We start from the raw sequence: 16,009 nt of genomic DNA on the forward strand, positions 1-16,009 counted from the left end.
TCAATTTGACCTTGCATATCCCACTTCTCCTACCTATATGTCTCTGTCATATTTAGCATACTGTAGTTAAGCTGGGTATACATATGAGTTATCTTTTGACCAAACACTTGTTTGGCTGACAGCTATTTCTACAGACTCATGCTGACAAATGCTTGCCTTTGCCAAGGGTATACAGGTGAAACGCAAAAAAATAGAATATTGTTCATTTATTTCAGTAATGCAACTTAAACTGTGAAACTATAAGATATTTCAAGCCTTTAGTTGTTATAATTTGGATGATTACAGCTTATGAAACCCCAAAGTCACGATCTCAGGTACCCTTTGCTCAGGGGGTATGGACTAATTAGCTGACTAGAGTGTGACACTTTGAGCCTAGAATATTGAACCTTTTCACAATATTCTAATTTTAAGTTGCATTACTGAAATAAATGAACTTTTGCACGATATTTGGATTTTTCGAGTTTTACCTGTATGTTTATAGCAGAATGAGACCCAGTTAGACACTTCTGGTAGCGGCTTATCTCCTGAAGGAGCAAAGGATCATGCCTGTTGAAATCTAACAATCCAAATTCTTCATTCTCCTGACATTTGGCCTTGGAAGGTGAGTCAGGAAACCCTCATACACATTAGACAAGTCTTCTGATCCTGCAGAAATTTTACATTACAGTCTTATAGTCAAAGCATACCCTCTTTATTGTGATAGGAACAGTAAACTGGCCTGAAATGTACTCAGTCTTTACCCAATATTATATAATCCAACACCAAGTGATGAGTCTCAGCAATTAACTTATTTCTATGGTCATGGTCACCAGTTCATCCCATACTATAGATAGTTTCATCAAGCTGTGACCTTATTGGTACGTTCTTTCTATGTTTTCTGAATAATGCTTTTCAGGTAAGCACTATGCAATTCCATGTGTGTGCCATGCAGACCTTTTAAATCTTTTTGATGGCACAGTTAAATAAACCATAATCCTATTCAACTGACAAGGGATTCCCTCTATTGTTTCAGATGTACATCACGAGCACAATTAAAACGAAAAGCAGCAGACTAGCTAAACCTGTTCTCTGCCTTGGGACTCTTTGTTCTGCCTTTCTAACTGGATTGAACCGTGTATCTGAATACAGAAACCACTGTGTAGACGTCATTGGTGGCTTTATTCTGGGAACTGCTGTGGCTTTGTTTTTGGTGAGTAGCATCAGAACAAGGTTTCATTATTGCATCATTCATGGTAGAAATCTAAATTGCTGTTTGTAAATGTAATACTACTTTAGATATATCATTCAGATACTCACAAGATCATAAGCGGAAGGATGTGTAGATGAAATTAATCTTAAGACTGCTATGATAAGTGAATGTATTACATATCTGAGCCATCTCTTTGTATAAAGTCATAAAAAAATCTATGTTTACTAGAATGTTAAAACTATTGTCGAAATAGTGAAGCCTGAGGCTTGGCACTTGACTTATATTACTCTAAGGCCGAATGCACACGGCCGTGTTCCGCGGCCGAGAGCGGTCCGTGGTAACACGGCCTGGATTCCTGTTCAGAGCAGGAGCGCACGGCGTCATTGGTTGCTATGACGCCGTGCGCTTCATGCAGCCGCTGCACTACAGTAATACACTCGTATAGTGTATCGCGTACAGCAGCGGCAGCATGAAGCGCACGGCATCATCGCAACCAATGACGCCGTGCGCTCCTGCTCTGAACAGGAATCCAGGCCGTGTTACCACGGACCTCATTCGGCCTAAGTCTATGGCCAATTAAAGCTGGTCTTCATGATTTCTACTTACTTAAACTAATCTGATGTATATTTTTTAAACATTTTTAGTAAACAATATAAAACATACAGAAACACAGAATTCACCTTGAATACCCCCCTCCCCTCAATCTTACCCTTCCAATAGAAAAGAGAAGAACCTCCCAAGAAGCTGAAATAAAAAGAAATGTAACTACTGCTCTTACAGGAAAGAATCCCCTTTTATGGCTATGGTCAAACCTAGAGGATGCCTTCTTGTCCTGCTCGCAGGTCTAGGTATAAAAACCTACAAGTTTGTCTGTACAGTCCATTCATATGTTTACATCATAATAAGATCTCCCTAAGACGTCTTTGTACACTTACATTGTACTAACAGAACCCAATGGACCCCCTACCCTTTGACTTTTGATGAGGGAAGTCAGGGTTTCTGCCATAGTTGTTTTGCCCAGAAGAATAGTACTGATAGAATTTAAATAAGGGCTATTTCACACGAGCAAATCCTGTGTGTGGAATCCGCTGCATGAAAGAGAGCCAAGCCCAACAGTGTTATTGTATTTGTTGTGCACCTCTGGGAATTACACAGCAGTATACAGTTAGGCATTAGGGACTGGATACTGTATTACCTGGGAATAGGCATTGTACATACAGTGCCATATTGTACCATAAGACAGCCGGAAATTAGCACCATTGAATGCAAAGTATAATGTGAACTGCTCTAATTTTGGGTACAGGTGAACGAAAGTTCAAAAACTTGATTCACTGGGCCTTCAAATTTTCCATTATGAGACTTGTATGAAAAACTAGACAAGTTGACATATGGATCTATTACTGAAACATATTTTTATGTCTTGACCCAGTTTTCTATTGATTTGCTAAAAGTTTACCTTAAAGGGTTTGACCTATTCTAACAACTTATCCCCTATCCACTAGTGTTGAGCGTGAATATTCGAATTACAAATTTTTATCACGAATATCATCACTTCGAGAATTTGCTAATATTTAGAACGAGCAGAAGGACCCGACTTCGCATGGATATATTTAATCTATTTAATTTCATATTTCCATGTGTCATATAAAGATATCAACAGTATCCCCCAAAACAGTGACCTCTACAGTACCCGCTCCTTAATCAGTGACCTCTACAGTGCCCGCCCCTTTAACAGTGACCTCTACAGTGGATGCCCCTTTAACAGTGACCTCCACAGTACCCGCCCCTTTAACAATGACCGCATTTTTAACAGTCACCTGCACAGTGCCTGCCCCTTTAACAGTGACTTGCACAGTGCCTGCCCCTTTAACAGTGACCTTTATAGTGTTCGCCCCTTTAAAAGTGACCTCCACAGTGCATGCCCCTTTAACAGTGACCTCTACAGTGCCAACCCCTTTAACATTGACCTCCAGAGTGCCTGTCCCTTTAACAGTGACCTCCACAGTGTCCGTCCCTTTAACACTGACCTCCACAGTGCCTGCCCCTTTAACAGTGACTTCCACAGTGCCCGCCCCTTTAACAGTGACCTTCAAGGTGACTGCCCCTTTAACAATGACTTCCACAGTGCCTGCCCCTATAACATAGACCCGCCTCTTTAACAGTGACCTGCACAGTGCCTTCCCCTTTAACAGTGACCTGCATAGCGCCTGCCCATTTAACAGTGAGATTCACAGTGTTCGCCACTTTAACCTCTTCAGGACACATGACATACCGGTATGTCATGATGTCCTCGTACTTAAGGACACATGACAGACCGGTACGTCATGTATGGTTCCGATCACCGCCGCCCGGCGGGCGGTGATCGGAACCCGGTGCCTGCTCAATGTCGGCGATCGCAGAAAACCGCAGGTCAATTCAATGAAGACCCGATAACCCGGAACAGGATGGTGATGGTGGTGTGATTTTACCCCACCAATCACCATCCTGCGATCCTGAGAGGATCACCTCTGATTGGTTTGTGGGCGGGACGGCTGCATATTCAAAAGTTGCAAGCGCTCCTCTCCTCCTCCTTTTGTGTTCCGGAGCCGGAGGAGAGAAAAGCTGCCTGCACGTCGTCGTCCATCGGTGCCAGCATCACCCCATCTGTGCCCCAGCACCCCCCATCTATACCGCAGGTACATAGGGAAAGCATAGGGAAAGTTTGGGTTAGGCAGGGAAAATAAAGGGAAAGTTAGTTTGACAAACTTTGATTGCATCACCCTAAGCACAGCTGTGTGACCCTAGACCCCCCAGGGGTGCTGCCGCTTGCCCCCCCCTGCCCCCACCCCAACTTTTTTTTTTATATATTTTTTTTGTGTACGCTGACTGTGGCTGGCACTCTTAGCGTCCGGCCACTGTTAGCGAACCGCACACCCCACTGCTGATCTACTTCGGACGGTTGATCAGCGGTTTTTATTTTTTTATTTTTATTTTTTGCCCTTTTTTTTAGTTAGTTATTTTTTTTTTCTGTTTGTTTTAGGGTGAGTTCGCGAACACCCGTGCCCCACACACATGCACACCAAATAAAGATTTACACACACGCACATACACGCAGACACACACTCCCCTATGGCCCACCGGACTTTCTCAGCCGAGGAGGCATACGCCCAGCTTGCCTCCGACTCCGAGAGTCCCAGTGAGGACAAGGATGACCCCACATTCCTGTTGTCATCCGCATCCTCCTCATCATCTAGCGATGATGATGAGCCCCCAAGGCGGCGGAGACGCCGCCAGGAAGAGCAAGGGGACCGCCATGTTAGGGACCCTGTGGCCCAGCCTAGTACGAGCCGCTCTGGGGCTCGTACTAGTTTTCCGGCCCACCAGTTAAGTCCACCGGAGCAACCTGCCGGTGAACTAGTCTGGTTTAGCCCAGAGCGATACGAGCCCGTGATTCCTGATTTTGTAGGCCAATCAGGAATCCAGATTTCCACAGTGGGCTACACTGAATATGACTTTTTTTGTCATTTTTTCAGTGACCCACTGGTAAATCTGATGGTGGAGCAGACGAACCTGTACGTCCAACAGTTCGTTTCTCAACACCCGGGTTCCTTTTTGGCCAGGCCCGGTGGTTGGACGTCGGTCAATGCAGCCGAAATTAGGACATTTTGGGGCCTCGTGCTGCATATGGGCCTGGTCAAGAAACCCAGTGTCAGGCTGTACTGGAGTGGGGACGTCCTATACCAGACCCCACTTTACAGTACGGCCATGACACGCTCCCGGTTTGAGGCCATCCGGAAATGTCTGCATTATTCAGATAATGCAGCATGTCCCCCCCGAGGTGATCCTGCCCATGACCGTCTGTATAAGATACGGCCGGTCATCGATCACTTTGGGGCCAAATTCATGGAGGCCTATGTACCTGGAAGGAAGGTTGCGGTTGATGAGTCTCTCATTGCGTTCAAGGGGAGACTAATTTTCCACCAGTATGTGCCCTCCAAGTGGGCGAGGTATGGCGTGAAGCTATACAAAATTTGTGAGAGTACCTTGAGGGGTGTAGTTTATAGAATGGGTGGTTTCTATTATGTAAGCCTCGCAAAGTGACTTTAGACCTGTAATGGTCCCTAAAAATTGGGTTTTTGAAAATTTCAGAAAAATTTCAAGATTTGCTTTTAAACTTCTAAGCCTTGTAACATCCCCAAAAAATAAAATATCATTCCCAAAATAATTCAAACATGAAGTAGACATATGGGGAATGCAAAGTCATTACAATTTTTGGGGGTATTACTATGTATTACAGAAGTAGAGAAACTGAAACTTTGAAATTTGCAAATTTTTCTAAATTTTGGGTAAATTAGGTATTTTTTTTAATGCAAAAAAATTTACTTTTTGGACCCAATTTTAGCAGTGTCGTGAAGTACAATATGTGACGAAAAAACAATCTCAGAACGGCCTGGGTAAGTCAAAGCGTTTTAAAGTTATCAGCACTTAAAGTGACACTAGTCAGATTTGCAAAAATGGCCTGGTCCTTAAGGTGAAATAAAGCTGTGTCCCTAAGGGGTTAAAAGTGACCTCCACAGTGCTTTTCCCTTTAACAGTGACCTCTACAGTGCCCACCCCTTTAACAATGACCTCCACTGTGCCCGCCCCTTTAACATTGACCTCCACAGTGCTTGCCCCTTTAACAGTGACCTCCACAGTGCCCGTCCTTTTAACAGTGACCTTCACAGTGCCCGCCCCTTTAACCTCTTGGGGACACATGACGTACGTAATGATGTCCCGGTACTTAAGGACACATGACGTACCGGTACGTTATGTGTAGTTCCGATCACCGCCGCACGGCGAGCAGGAATCAGAACTGTGTGTCTGCTGAAATCAATCGGCAGGCACCCTGGGACGATGCGTGGGGTCCTGTGTCAATTCAGACCTGCAGTTTGCGGCGTTTACGGGTAGTTCCAGCGGGCGGCGGTGCCATCGGGTCCCCGTGCTGCTGTAATGAAGACCTGATGGCATGGAAGGCAGTGCGATGGCTTCCTTAGGCATCGGCGCTGCCTTCTGGTGAAGAGCCTGTGAGATCCATACAGGAAGCTGTATGAGTAATACACACTCTATTACTCATACAACCAATGCATTCCAATACAGAAGTATTGGAATGCATTGTAAAGGGGATCAAACCCCCAAAAGTTGAAGTCCCAAAGTGGATAAAAAAAAAAAAAAAGTTTTCCCACCCAAAAATTTTAAGTTTCAATTAAAAAAGAAAAAGTAATTTCCCCCACATAAAGTTAAAAAAAATTGGTAAAAAATAAGGAAAAAAAAGTATTAGGTCTCGCCGCATCCATATCGATCGGCTCTATAAACATAATACATGACCTAACCCCTCAGATGAACACCATAAAAAAAAAAAAACAATTTTTTAATTATTTAAAATAAACCATTTTTTTGTCACCTTATATCACTAAAAGTACAACAAGCAAGCGATCAAAGAGGCGTATGCCCACCAAACTAGTACCAATCTAACAGTCACCTCATCCCGCAAAAAATGACCCCCTACCTAAGACAATCACACAAAAATAAAAAAAACTATGGCTCAGAATATGGAGACTAAAACATCATTTTTTTTGTTTTAAAAAAGCTGTATTGTGTAAAACTTAAGTAAATGAAAAAAGTATACATATTAGTTATTGCCATGTCCGTAAAAACATGCTCTTACATCACAAAAAGTGTAATAGCAAGCGATCAAAAAGTCATATGCACCCCAAAATAGTGCCAATCAAACCGTCATCTCATCCTGCAAAAAAATTGACCCTACCTAAGATAATCAGAATATTGGCTCTCAGAATATTGAGACACTAAAACATGATTTTTTTTTTGTTTCAAAAATGATATTATTGTGTAAAACTTACATAAAAAAGTATATATATTAGCTATCACTGCGTCTGTAATTACCTGCTCTATAAAAATATCACATGACCTAACCCCTCAGGTGAATACCGTAAAAAATAAAAAAAATAAAAACGGTGTAAAAAAAGCCATTTTTGGTCACCTTACATCACATAAAGTGTAATAGCAAGCGATCAAAAAGTCATACGCACCCCAAAATAGTGCCAATCAAACCATCATCTCATCCTGAAAAAAAATTAGCCCCTACACAAGACAGTCGCCCAAAAAATAAATAAAACTATGGCTTTCAGAATGTGGAGACACTAAAGAATCATTTAAAAAATATATATTGCTTTGTTATGTAAAACTGAAACAAAAAAACAAAAAAAGTTGTCATATTTGGTATTGTCGCTTCCGTGACAACCTGCTCAATAAAAATACCACATGATCTAACCTGTCAGATAAATGTTGTAAATAACAAAAAATAAAAACGGTGCCAAAACAGCTATTTCTTGTTACCTTGCCTCACAAAAAGTGTAATATAGAGCAACCAAAAATCATATGTACCCTAAAAAAGTACCAACAAAACTGCCTTCCCATCCCGTAGTTTCTAAAATGGGGTCACTTTTGTGGAGTTTCTACTCTAGGGGTGCATCAGGGGACTTCAAATAGGACACGGTGTAAAAAAAAACAGCAAAATCTGCCTTGCAAAAACCGTGTGGCATTCCTTTCCTACTGCACCCTGCTGTGTGCCCGTACAGCAGTTTACGACCACATATGGGGTGTTTCTGTAAACTACAGAATCAGAGCCATAAATATTGAGTTTTGTTTGGCTGTTAAACCTTGCTTTGTAATTGAAAAAAAATTATTAAAATGGAAAATCTGCCAAAAAAAGTGAAATTTTTAAAATTTTATCTCTATTTTCCATAAATTCTTGTGGAACACCTAAAGGGTTAACAAAGTTTGTAAAATCAGTTTTGAATACCTTGAGGGGTGTAGTTTCTAGAATGGGGTCATTTTTGGGTGGTTTCTATTATGTAAGCCTCACAAAATGACTTCAGACCTGAACTGGTCCTTAAAAAGTGTGTTTTCGAAAAAAAATAAAAAATTTCAAGATTTGCTTCTAAACTTCTAAGCCTTGTAACATCCCCAAAAAAGAAAATGTCATTCCCCAAATTATCCAAACATAAAGTAGACATATGGGTAATGTAAAGTAATAACTATTTTTGTAGGTATTACTATGTAATATAGAAGTAGAGAAATTGAAACTTGGAAATGTGCAAATTTTTAAAATTTTTGGTAAATCTCATATTTTTTTAAAAATAAAAATGATTTTTTTTATTCCATTTTAGCAGTGTCATGAAGTACAATATGTGACGAAAAAACAATCTCAGAATGGCCTAGATAAGTCAAAGCGTTTTAAAGTTATCACCACATAAAGTGACACGGCTCAGATTTGCAAAAAATGGCATGGTCCTTTAGGTGAAAATGAGCCCAGTCTCTAAGGGGTTAACAGTGACCTTCATAGTGACTGCCCCTTTAATCATGACAGCCACTATGCCCACCTCATTAACATATACCCGCCTCTTTAACAGTGAGCTCCACAGTGCACGCCCCTTTAATAGTGACCTCCACAGTGTTCACTATTTTAACAGTGACCTTAACAATGCCCACCCCTTTAACAGTGACCAGCTCTTTAACAGTGACCTCCACAGTGCCCACTCCTTTAACAGTGACCGTTACATTGCCTGTCCCTTTAATAGTGCTTACCCCTTTAACGGTGACCTCCATAGTACCCGCCCCTTTAAAAGTGATCTCCACAGTACCTTACCCTTTAACAGTGACCTCCACAGTGCCCGCCCCTTTAATATTGACTACCCCTTTAACAGTGACCTTCACAGTAGCCGCTCCTTCAACAGTGACCTTCATAATGCCCGCCCCTTTAACAGTTACTTTCACAGTACCCGCCCCTTTAACAGTGACATCCACAGTGCCCTTCCCTTTATCATTGACCACCCCTTCAACAGTGACCTTCATAGTGGCCTCCCCTTTAACAGTGACCTCCACAGCGCCCATCATATGTCATATGACTGAATATTTAAGGACCTGCGAACTGCTAAAACCTGTTGTGATTAGTTGTTATGGCAACCTGGAGTAAGACCTGCAAGTTTCTATTGGCTAATAAGGGACATGTGACCGTGTAAATGGCTGTTTGGATTTGAATGAAAGGCTTGCTGGCTTCTATTGGTTAATGCAGTTCATTTTTTGGGAATATCTCTGGAATGGTACGTCCTAGAGAGCTGAGACCTAAAAAGAGTCTAAAACCTTCCCAGACACCTGATAAACCTGTGTGCCAAATTTAGTGAAGATCTGTCCAGTCGTTTGGTCGCGCATAAAGAACGTCCAGACAGACAGACGTCTAGACAGACAGACAGAAACTCATTTTTATATATATATATTTCATCTATTTAATTTCATGTTTCCGTGTGTGGTAAAAAGTTATCAACAATTTCCCCCATAACAGTGACCTCTACAGTAACCGGCCCTTTAACAATGACCTCCACAGTGCCCGCCCCTTTAACAATGATCTCCACAGTGACCACCCCTTTAACAGTGACCTTCACAGTAGGCGCCCCTTTAACATTGACCTCCACAGTGGCTGCCCCTTTAACATTGACTGCCAAAGTGCCTGCCCCTTTAACAGCGACCTCCATAGTGCCCGCCCCTTTAACAGTGACCGCATCTTTAACAATGACCTGCACAGTGCCTGCCCCTTTAACAGTGACCTTCACAGTGCCCGCGCCTTTACAGTGACTTCCACAGTGCCCACCCCATTAACAGTGACTTCCACAGTATCTGTCCCTTTAACAGTGCCCGCCCCTATAACATTGACCACCCCTTTAACAGTGACCTCCACAGTGCCGACCCTTAAACAGTAACCTCCACAATGCCCGCCCCTTTAACACTGACCACCCCTTTAACAGTGACCTTTATAGTTCCTGCCCCTTTAACTATGACTTCCACAGTGCCCACCCCTTTAACAATGACTTCCACAGTGCTTGCCCCTTTAACAGTGACCTCCACAGTTTCCGCCCCTTTAACAGTGACCTCCACAGTGCCCGCCCCTTTAACATTGACCACCTTTTTAACAGTGACCTTCATAGTGGCCGCCCCTTTAACAGTGACTGTCCCTTTAACAGTGACCTCCACAGTGCCCTCCCCTTTAACAGTGACCTCCACATTGCCAGTCCCTTTAGTAGTGGCCACCCCTTTAACAGTGACCTCGAAAGTGCCCGCCCCTTTAACAGTGACCTCCACAATCCCACCCCTTTAACTGTGACCTCCACAGTACCTGCCCCTTTAACAGTGACCTCCACAGTGCGCACCCCTTTAACTTTGACCACCTCTTTAATAGTGACCTCCACAGTGCCCGCCCCTTTAACATTAACCACCCCTTTAAGGCATCTTTCACACGAGCATGTCCGGATGCGTCCCGGTGCATCGCGGCAAACCTGCGCGAGTACATACGCAATTCCAGACAGTTTTGACTGTGATTGCGTTCCGTTGTTCAGTTTTTATTGTGCGGGTGCAATGTGTTTTGCACGCGTGTGATAAAAAACTGAATGTGGTACCCAGACCCGAACTTCTTCACAGAAGATCAGGTTTGGGTTTAAGGTTGTGTAGATTTTATTATTTTCCCTTATAACATGGTTATAAGGGAAAATAATAGCATTCTTAATACAGAATGCTTAGTATAATAGTGCTGGAAGGGTTAAAAAAAAAATATAATAATATTAACTCACCTTAATCCACTTGTTCGCGCAGCCGACATCTCTTCTGTCTTCATCTGTGAGAAAAAGGACCTTTGATGATGTCACTAAGCTCGTCACATGGTCATTCACATGATCCATCACCATGGTGATGGATCATGTGATGAGCATAGTGACGTCATCAAAGGTCCTTTTCCTCACAGATGAAGACAGAAGAGATGTCGGCTGCGCGAACAAGTGGATTAAGGTGAGTTAAATTATTATTATATTTTTTTTTAATCCCTCCAGCCCTATTGTACTATGCATTCTATTCAGAATGCTATTATTTTCCCTTATAACCATGTTATAATGGAAAATAATAATGATCGGCTCCTCGTCTCCTAGCAACCGTGCGTGAAAATCGCACCGCATCCGCACTTTCTTGAGGATGCTTGCGATTTTCACGCAACCCCATTCATTTTGTATGGGGCATGCGTTACGTGAAAAACGCACAATGAGGCCGAATGCACACATCCGCGTTCCGCGGCCGAGAGCGGTCCGTGGTATGCCGGGCTGGATTCCTGTTCAGAGCAGGAGCGCACAGCGTCATTGGTTGCTATGACGCCGTGCGCTTCATGCCGCCGCTGCACTACAGTAATACACTATACGAGTGTATTAGGCCTCATGCACACGACCGTTGTGTGCATCCGTGGCCGTTGTGCCGTTTTCCGTTTTTTTTCGCGGACCCATTGACTTTCAATGGGTCCGTGGAAAAATCGGAAAATGCACCGTTTTGCAGCCGAGGCCGTGATCCGTGTATCCTGTCCGTCAAAAAAATATGACCTGTCCTATTTTTTTGACGGACAACGGTTCACGGACCCATTCAAGTCAATGGGTCCGTGAAAGAACACGGATGCACACAAGATTGGCATCCGTGTCCGTGATCCGTGGCCGTAGGTTGCTTTCATACAGACGGATCCGAAGATCTGTCTGCATAAAAGCTTTTTCTGATCTAAGTTTTTACTTCGTGAAAACTCATTTCCGACAGTATATTCTAACACAGAAGCGTTCCCATGGTGATGGGGACGCTTCTAGTTAGAATACACTGCAAACTTTGTACAAGACTGCCCCCTGCTGCCTGGCAGCACCCGATCTCTTACAGGGGGATATGATAGCACAATTAACCCCTTCAGGTGCGGCACCTAAAGGGGTTAATTGTACTATAATATTCCCCTGTAAGAGATCAGGGCTGCCAGGCAGCAGGGGGCAGACCCCCCCCCCCCTCCCCAGTTTGTATATCGTTGGTGGCACAGTGTGCGCCCCCCATCGGGCCCCCCCTTCCTCCCTCTAATGTTAGAAATCGTTGGTGGCACAGTGTGCGCCCACCATCGCCCCCCCCCTCCCTCCCTCTATTGTAATAAATCGTTGGTGGCACAGTGTGCGCCCACCATCGCACCCCCCTCCCTTCCTCCCTCTATTGTAATAAATCGTTGGTGGCACAGTGTGCCAACCACCATCGCCCCCCCCCTCCCTCTATAGCAGTAACAACATTGGTGGCAGTGTGCGGCCTCCCACTCCCCCCCCCCATCATTGGTGGCAGCGGAGTTCCGATCGGAGTCCCAGTTTAATCGCTGGGGCTCCGATCGGTAACCATGGCAACCAGGAAGCTACTGCAGCCCTGGTTGCCATGGTTACTTAGCAATAGTACAACAGTATAAGATTCATACTTACCTGCTTGCTGCTGCGATGTCTGTGAACGGCCGGGAGCTCCTCCTACTGGTAAGTGACAGTTCTTTAGCAATGCGCCGCACAGACCTTTCACTTACCAGTAGGAGGAGCTCCCGGCCGTTCATAGACATCGCAGCAGCAAGCAGGTAAGTATGAATCTTCTACTGTTGTACTATTGCTAAGTAACCATGGCAACCAGGACTGCAGTAGCGTCCTGGTTGCCATGGTTACCGATCGGAGCCCCAGCGATTAAACTGGGACTCCGATCGGAACTCCGCTGCCACCAATGATGGGGGGGGGGGAGTGGGAGGCCGCACACTGCCACCAATGTTGTTACTGCTATAGAGGGAGGGGGGGGGCGATGGTGGTTGGCACACTGTGCCACCAACGATTTAATACAATAAAGGGAGGGAGGGGGGGCGATGGTGGGCGCACACTGTGCCACCAACGATTTATTACAATAGAGGGAGGGAGGGGGGGCGATGGTGGGCGCACACTGTGCCACCAACGATTTCTAACATTAGAGGGAGGAAGGGGGGGCCCGATGGGGGGCGCACACTGTGCCACCAACGATATACAAACTGGGGAGGGGGGGGTCTGGCTCCTGCTGCCTGGCAGCCCTGATCTCTTACAGGGGAATATGATAGTACAATTAACCCCTTTAGGTGCCGCACCTGAAGGGGTTAATTGTGCTATCATATCCCCCTGTAAGAGATCGGGTGCTGCCAGGCAGCAAGGGGCAGTCTTGTACAAAGTTTGTAGTGTATTCTTACCTGAAGCGTCCCCATCACCATGGGAACGCCTCTGTGTTAGAATATACTGTCGGATCTGAGGTTCACGAAGTAGCTCATATCCGACAGTATATTCTAACATAGAGGCGTTCCCATGGTGATGGGGACGCTTCAAGTTAAAATATACCATCGGATTGGAGAAAACTCCAATCCGATGGTATAAAAGAACTCCAGACTTTACATTGAAAGTCAATGGGGACGGATCCGTTTGAAATGGCACCATATTGTGTCAACATCAAACGGATCCGTCCCCATTGACTTGCATTGTAATTCAGGACGGATCCGTTTGGCTCCGCACGGCCAGGCGGACACCAAAACGACTTTTTTTTCATGTCCGTGGATCCTCCAAAAATCAAGGAAGACCCACGGACGAAAAAACGGTCACGGATCACGGACCCACGGACCCCGTTTTTGCGGACCGTGAAAAAAAACTGTCGTGTGCATGAGGCCTTACTGTACAGCAGCGGCGGCATGAAGCGCACGGCGTCATAGCAACCAATGACGCCGTGCGCTCCTGCTCTGAACAGGAATCCAGCCCGGCATACCACGAACGGCTCTCGGCCGTGTGCATTCGGCCTGAGGAGCATGCTGCGTGAAAATCACCGCTCATGTGCACTGCCCCATAGAAATGAATGGGTCCGGATTCAGTGCGGGTGCAATGCGTTCACCTCACGCATTGCACCCGCGTGGAAATCTCGCCCTTGTGAAAGGGGCCTAACAGTGACTTTCATAGTGGCTGCCTCTTTAACAGTGAACTCCACAGCACCCGTCTGTTTAATAGTGGCCCCTGCCGCCCATGCTTGTAGCAGTGTAGTTGTGCCATCATACGTCATATGACTGAATATTTTAGGAACTGCTAACTGCTAAAACCTGTGATCAGTTGTTATGGCAACCTGGAGTAAGACTTGCGAGCTTCTATTGGCTAATAAGGGACATGTGACCGAGTAAATGGCAGTTCGGATTTAAGTGAAAGGCTTGCTGGCTTTTATTAGCTAATCCAGGTAAATTTTTGGGAATATCTCAGGAACGGTATGCCCTAGAGAAACTGAGACCCGCTCTAAAAACCTCCCGGACACCTGATGTACCTGTGTGCCAAATTTGGTGAAGATCGGTCCAGTCGTTTGGTCGCGCATAAAGAACATACATACAGACAGACAGACGTCTAGACAGACAGACAGAAACTAATTTTTTTATACTCTATATAAGAGATATAGTAATGTATACAGTATTTTTAAAAAGGAATATTAGTTTTTTTGTTTTGTTTTTTCCTTCTGAACCCATTTCCTACCTGCTTCTTGCTTGTGGGCCAATGTTGGAAAGCTGCAATATTGTAGTCTGTAGTGAATTAGAATATTCTTTATTATTTAATATATTTTATCTTATGCAAAAAATCGGCAATGTAATATGTGCGTTAATCGAGTAAGAGCGGGTTATAGGCAACTTTCTTATTGAGTTGGCTTGCTAGAATTCTCGAATATGTAGAATATAGTGTGATATATATTTATAAAAAAAACAATATTATTATTTTTTTTTCACCTGAACCCATTACTCAATGTAATTGTAATTGTATTGAATATAGTGCTATATATTAGTTTTTTAGAATATTTGTCATTTTTATACATCTGAAGTCAGATCCTATAATGTTATATATTAGTTTTTAGAATATTCGTCAATGACGAATATTCTAAAAAAGGAATATATAGCACTATATTGAATATAGTTCTATACAGTATATTAGTTTTTTTTTGAATATTTGTCATTATTTTCCATCTGAAGTCATGATTCCTCCCTGCTTAAGTTGCTTGTGGGCCAATGACTGTTCACTTCAGATGGGAAAAAATTATGAATATTCTAAAAAACAAATATATAGCACTATATTGAATATTCGTCATTTTTTTCCATCTGAAGTCATGATTCCTCCCCGCTTAAGTTGCTCATGAGCCAATAACTCATTGGCCCACAAGCAAGAAGCAGGGAGGTATCATGTGTTCTTACTAGTGTTGAGTGCGAATATTCGAATATCAAATTTTTTTCGCGAATATCGGCACTTCGCTAATTCGCGAATATTTCGAATATAGTGATATAAATTCGATATTTCGAATATTCGTTTTTTTTTATTTATTGTTATATTTTTTTCTTTCCCACTTCCCTAAAGTTGTTCTTACCTGTCCTTTGGATTCCTGGCTTCCTAGCTGCTCCAGTCAGTGCCTGTTGCCGCTTCTGCCGACTTCCATGCTCATGGAGCGTCCCCATCACCATGGGAACGTCTCCATATACTAGAATGTACTGTCGGATTTGAGAATTACGTTGAAATCGCAATTCGATTATTTCAAGTTATAATAATCGAATTTCGATTTTAACTTAAAGGCTACTCTCCTATTGAAATAGCAATGCGATTAATTCAAGTTATAAAAATCGAATTTCGATTTTAACTTAGCACTGCTATATTCCATATTCGTTAATTCTAGCCTAATATGGAATATAGCAGTTCTAAGTTAAAATCGAAATTCGATTATTATAACTTGAATTAATCGAATTGCGATTTCAACTTGGACCTGGTTTACTATGGTTGGCTTGGTAGAATTAGCGAATATGACGAATATATTCGTTATATTCCACAAAACGAAGATAACGAATGTATTCTGCATCTTCGTTTTAGCTACCTATTCGTCAACTTCGCTAATTCTAGCAATCAT

The 16,009-nt window shown here is 43.5% G+C and overlaps 1 protein-coding gene across 1 annotated transcript in view; it reads left to right on the plus strand.

Moving 5' to 3' along the window:
- The window catches only part of LOC122932216 (phospholipid phosphatase-related protein type 1-like), a 193,034-nt gene that overhangs the window by 161,461 nt on the left and 15,564 nt on the right, over positions 1-16,009 (plus strand). The window contains exon 6 of the mRNA XM_044286509.1: positions 1,013-1,189. Within this exon, the coding sequence (XP_044142444.1) occupies positions 1,013-1,189 (177 nt within the window). The remainder of the gene's footprint in view (positions 1-1,012; positions 1,190-16,009) is intronic.

Source organism: Bufo gargarizans, chromosome 1 (assembly GCF_014858855.1).
Source record: "Bufo gargarizans isolate SCDJY-AF-19 chromosome 1, ASM1485885v1, whole genome shotgun sequence".
NCBI classification, from domain to species: Eukaryota; Metazoa; Chordata; class Amphibia; order Anura; family Bufonidae; genus Bufo; species Bufo gargarizans.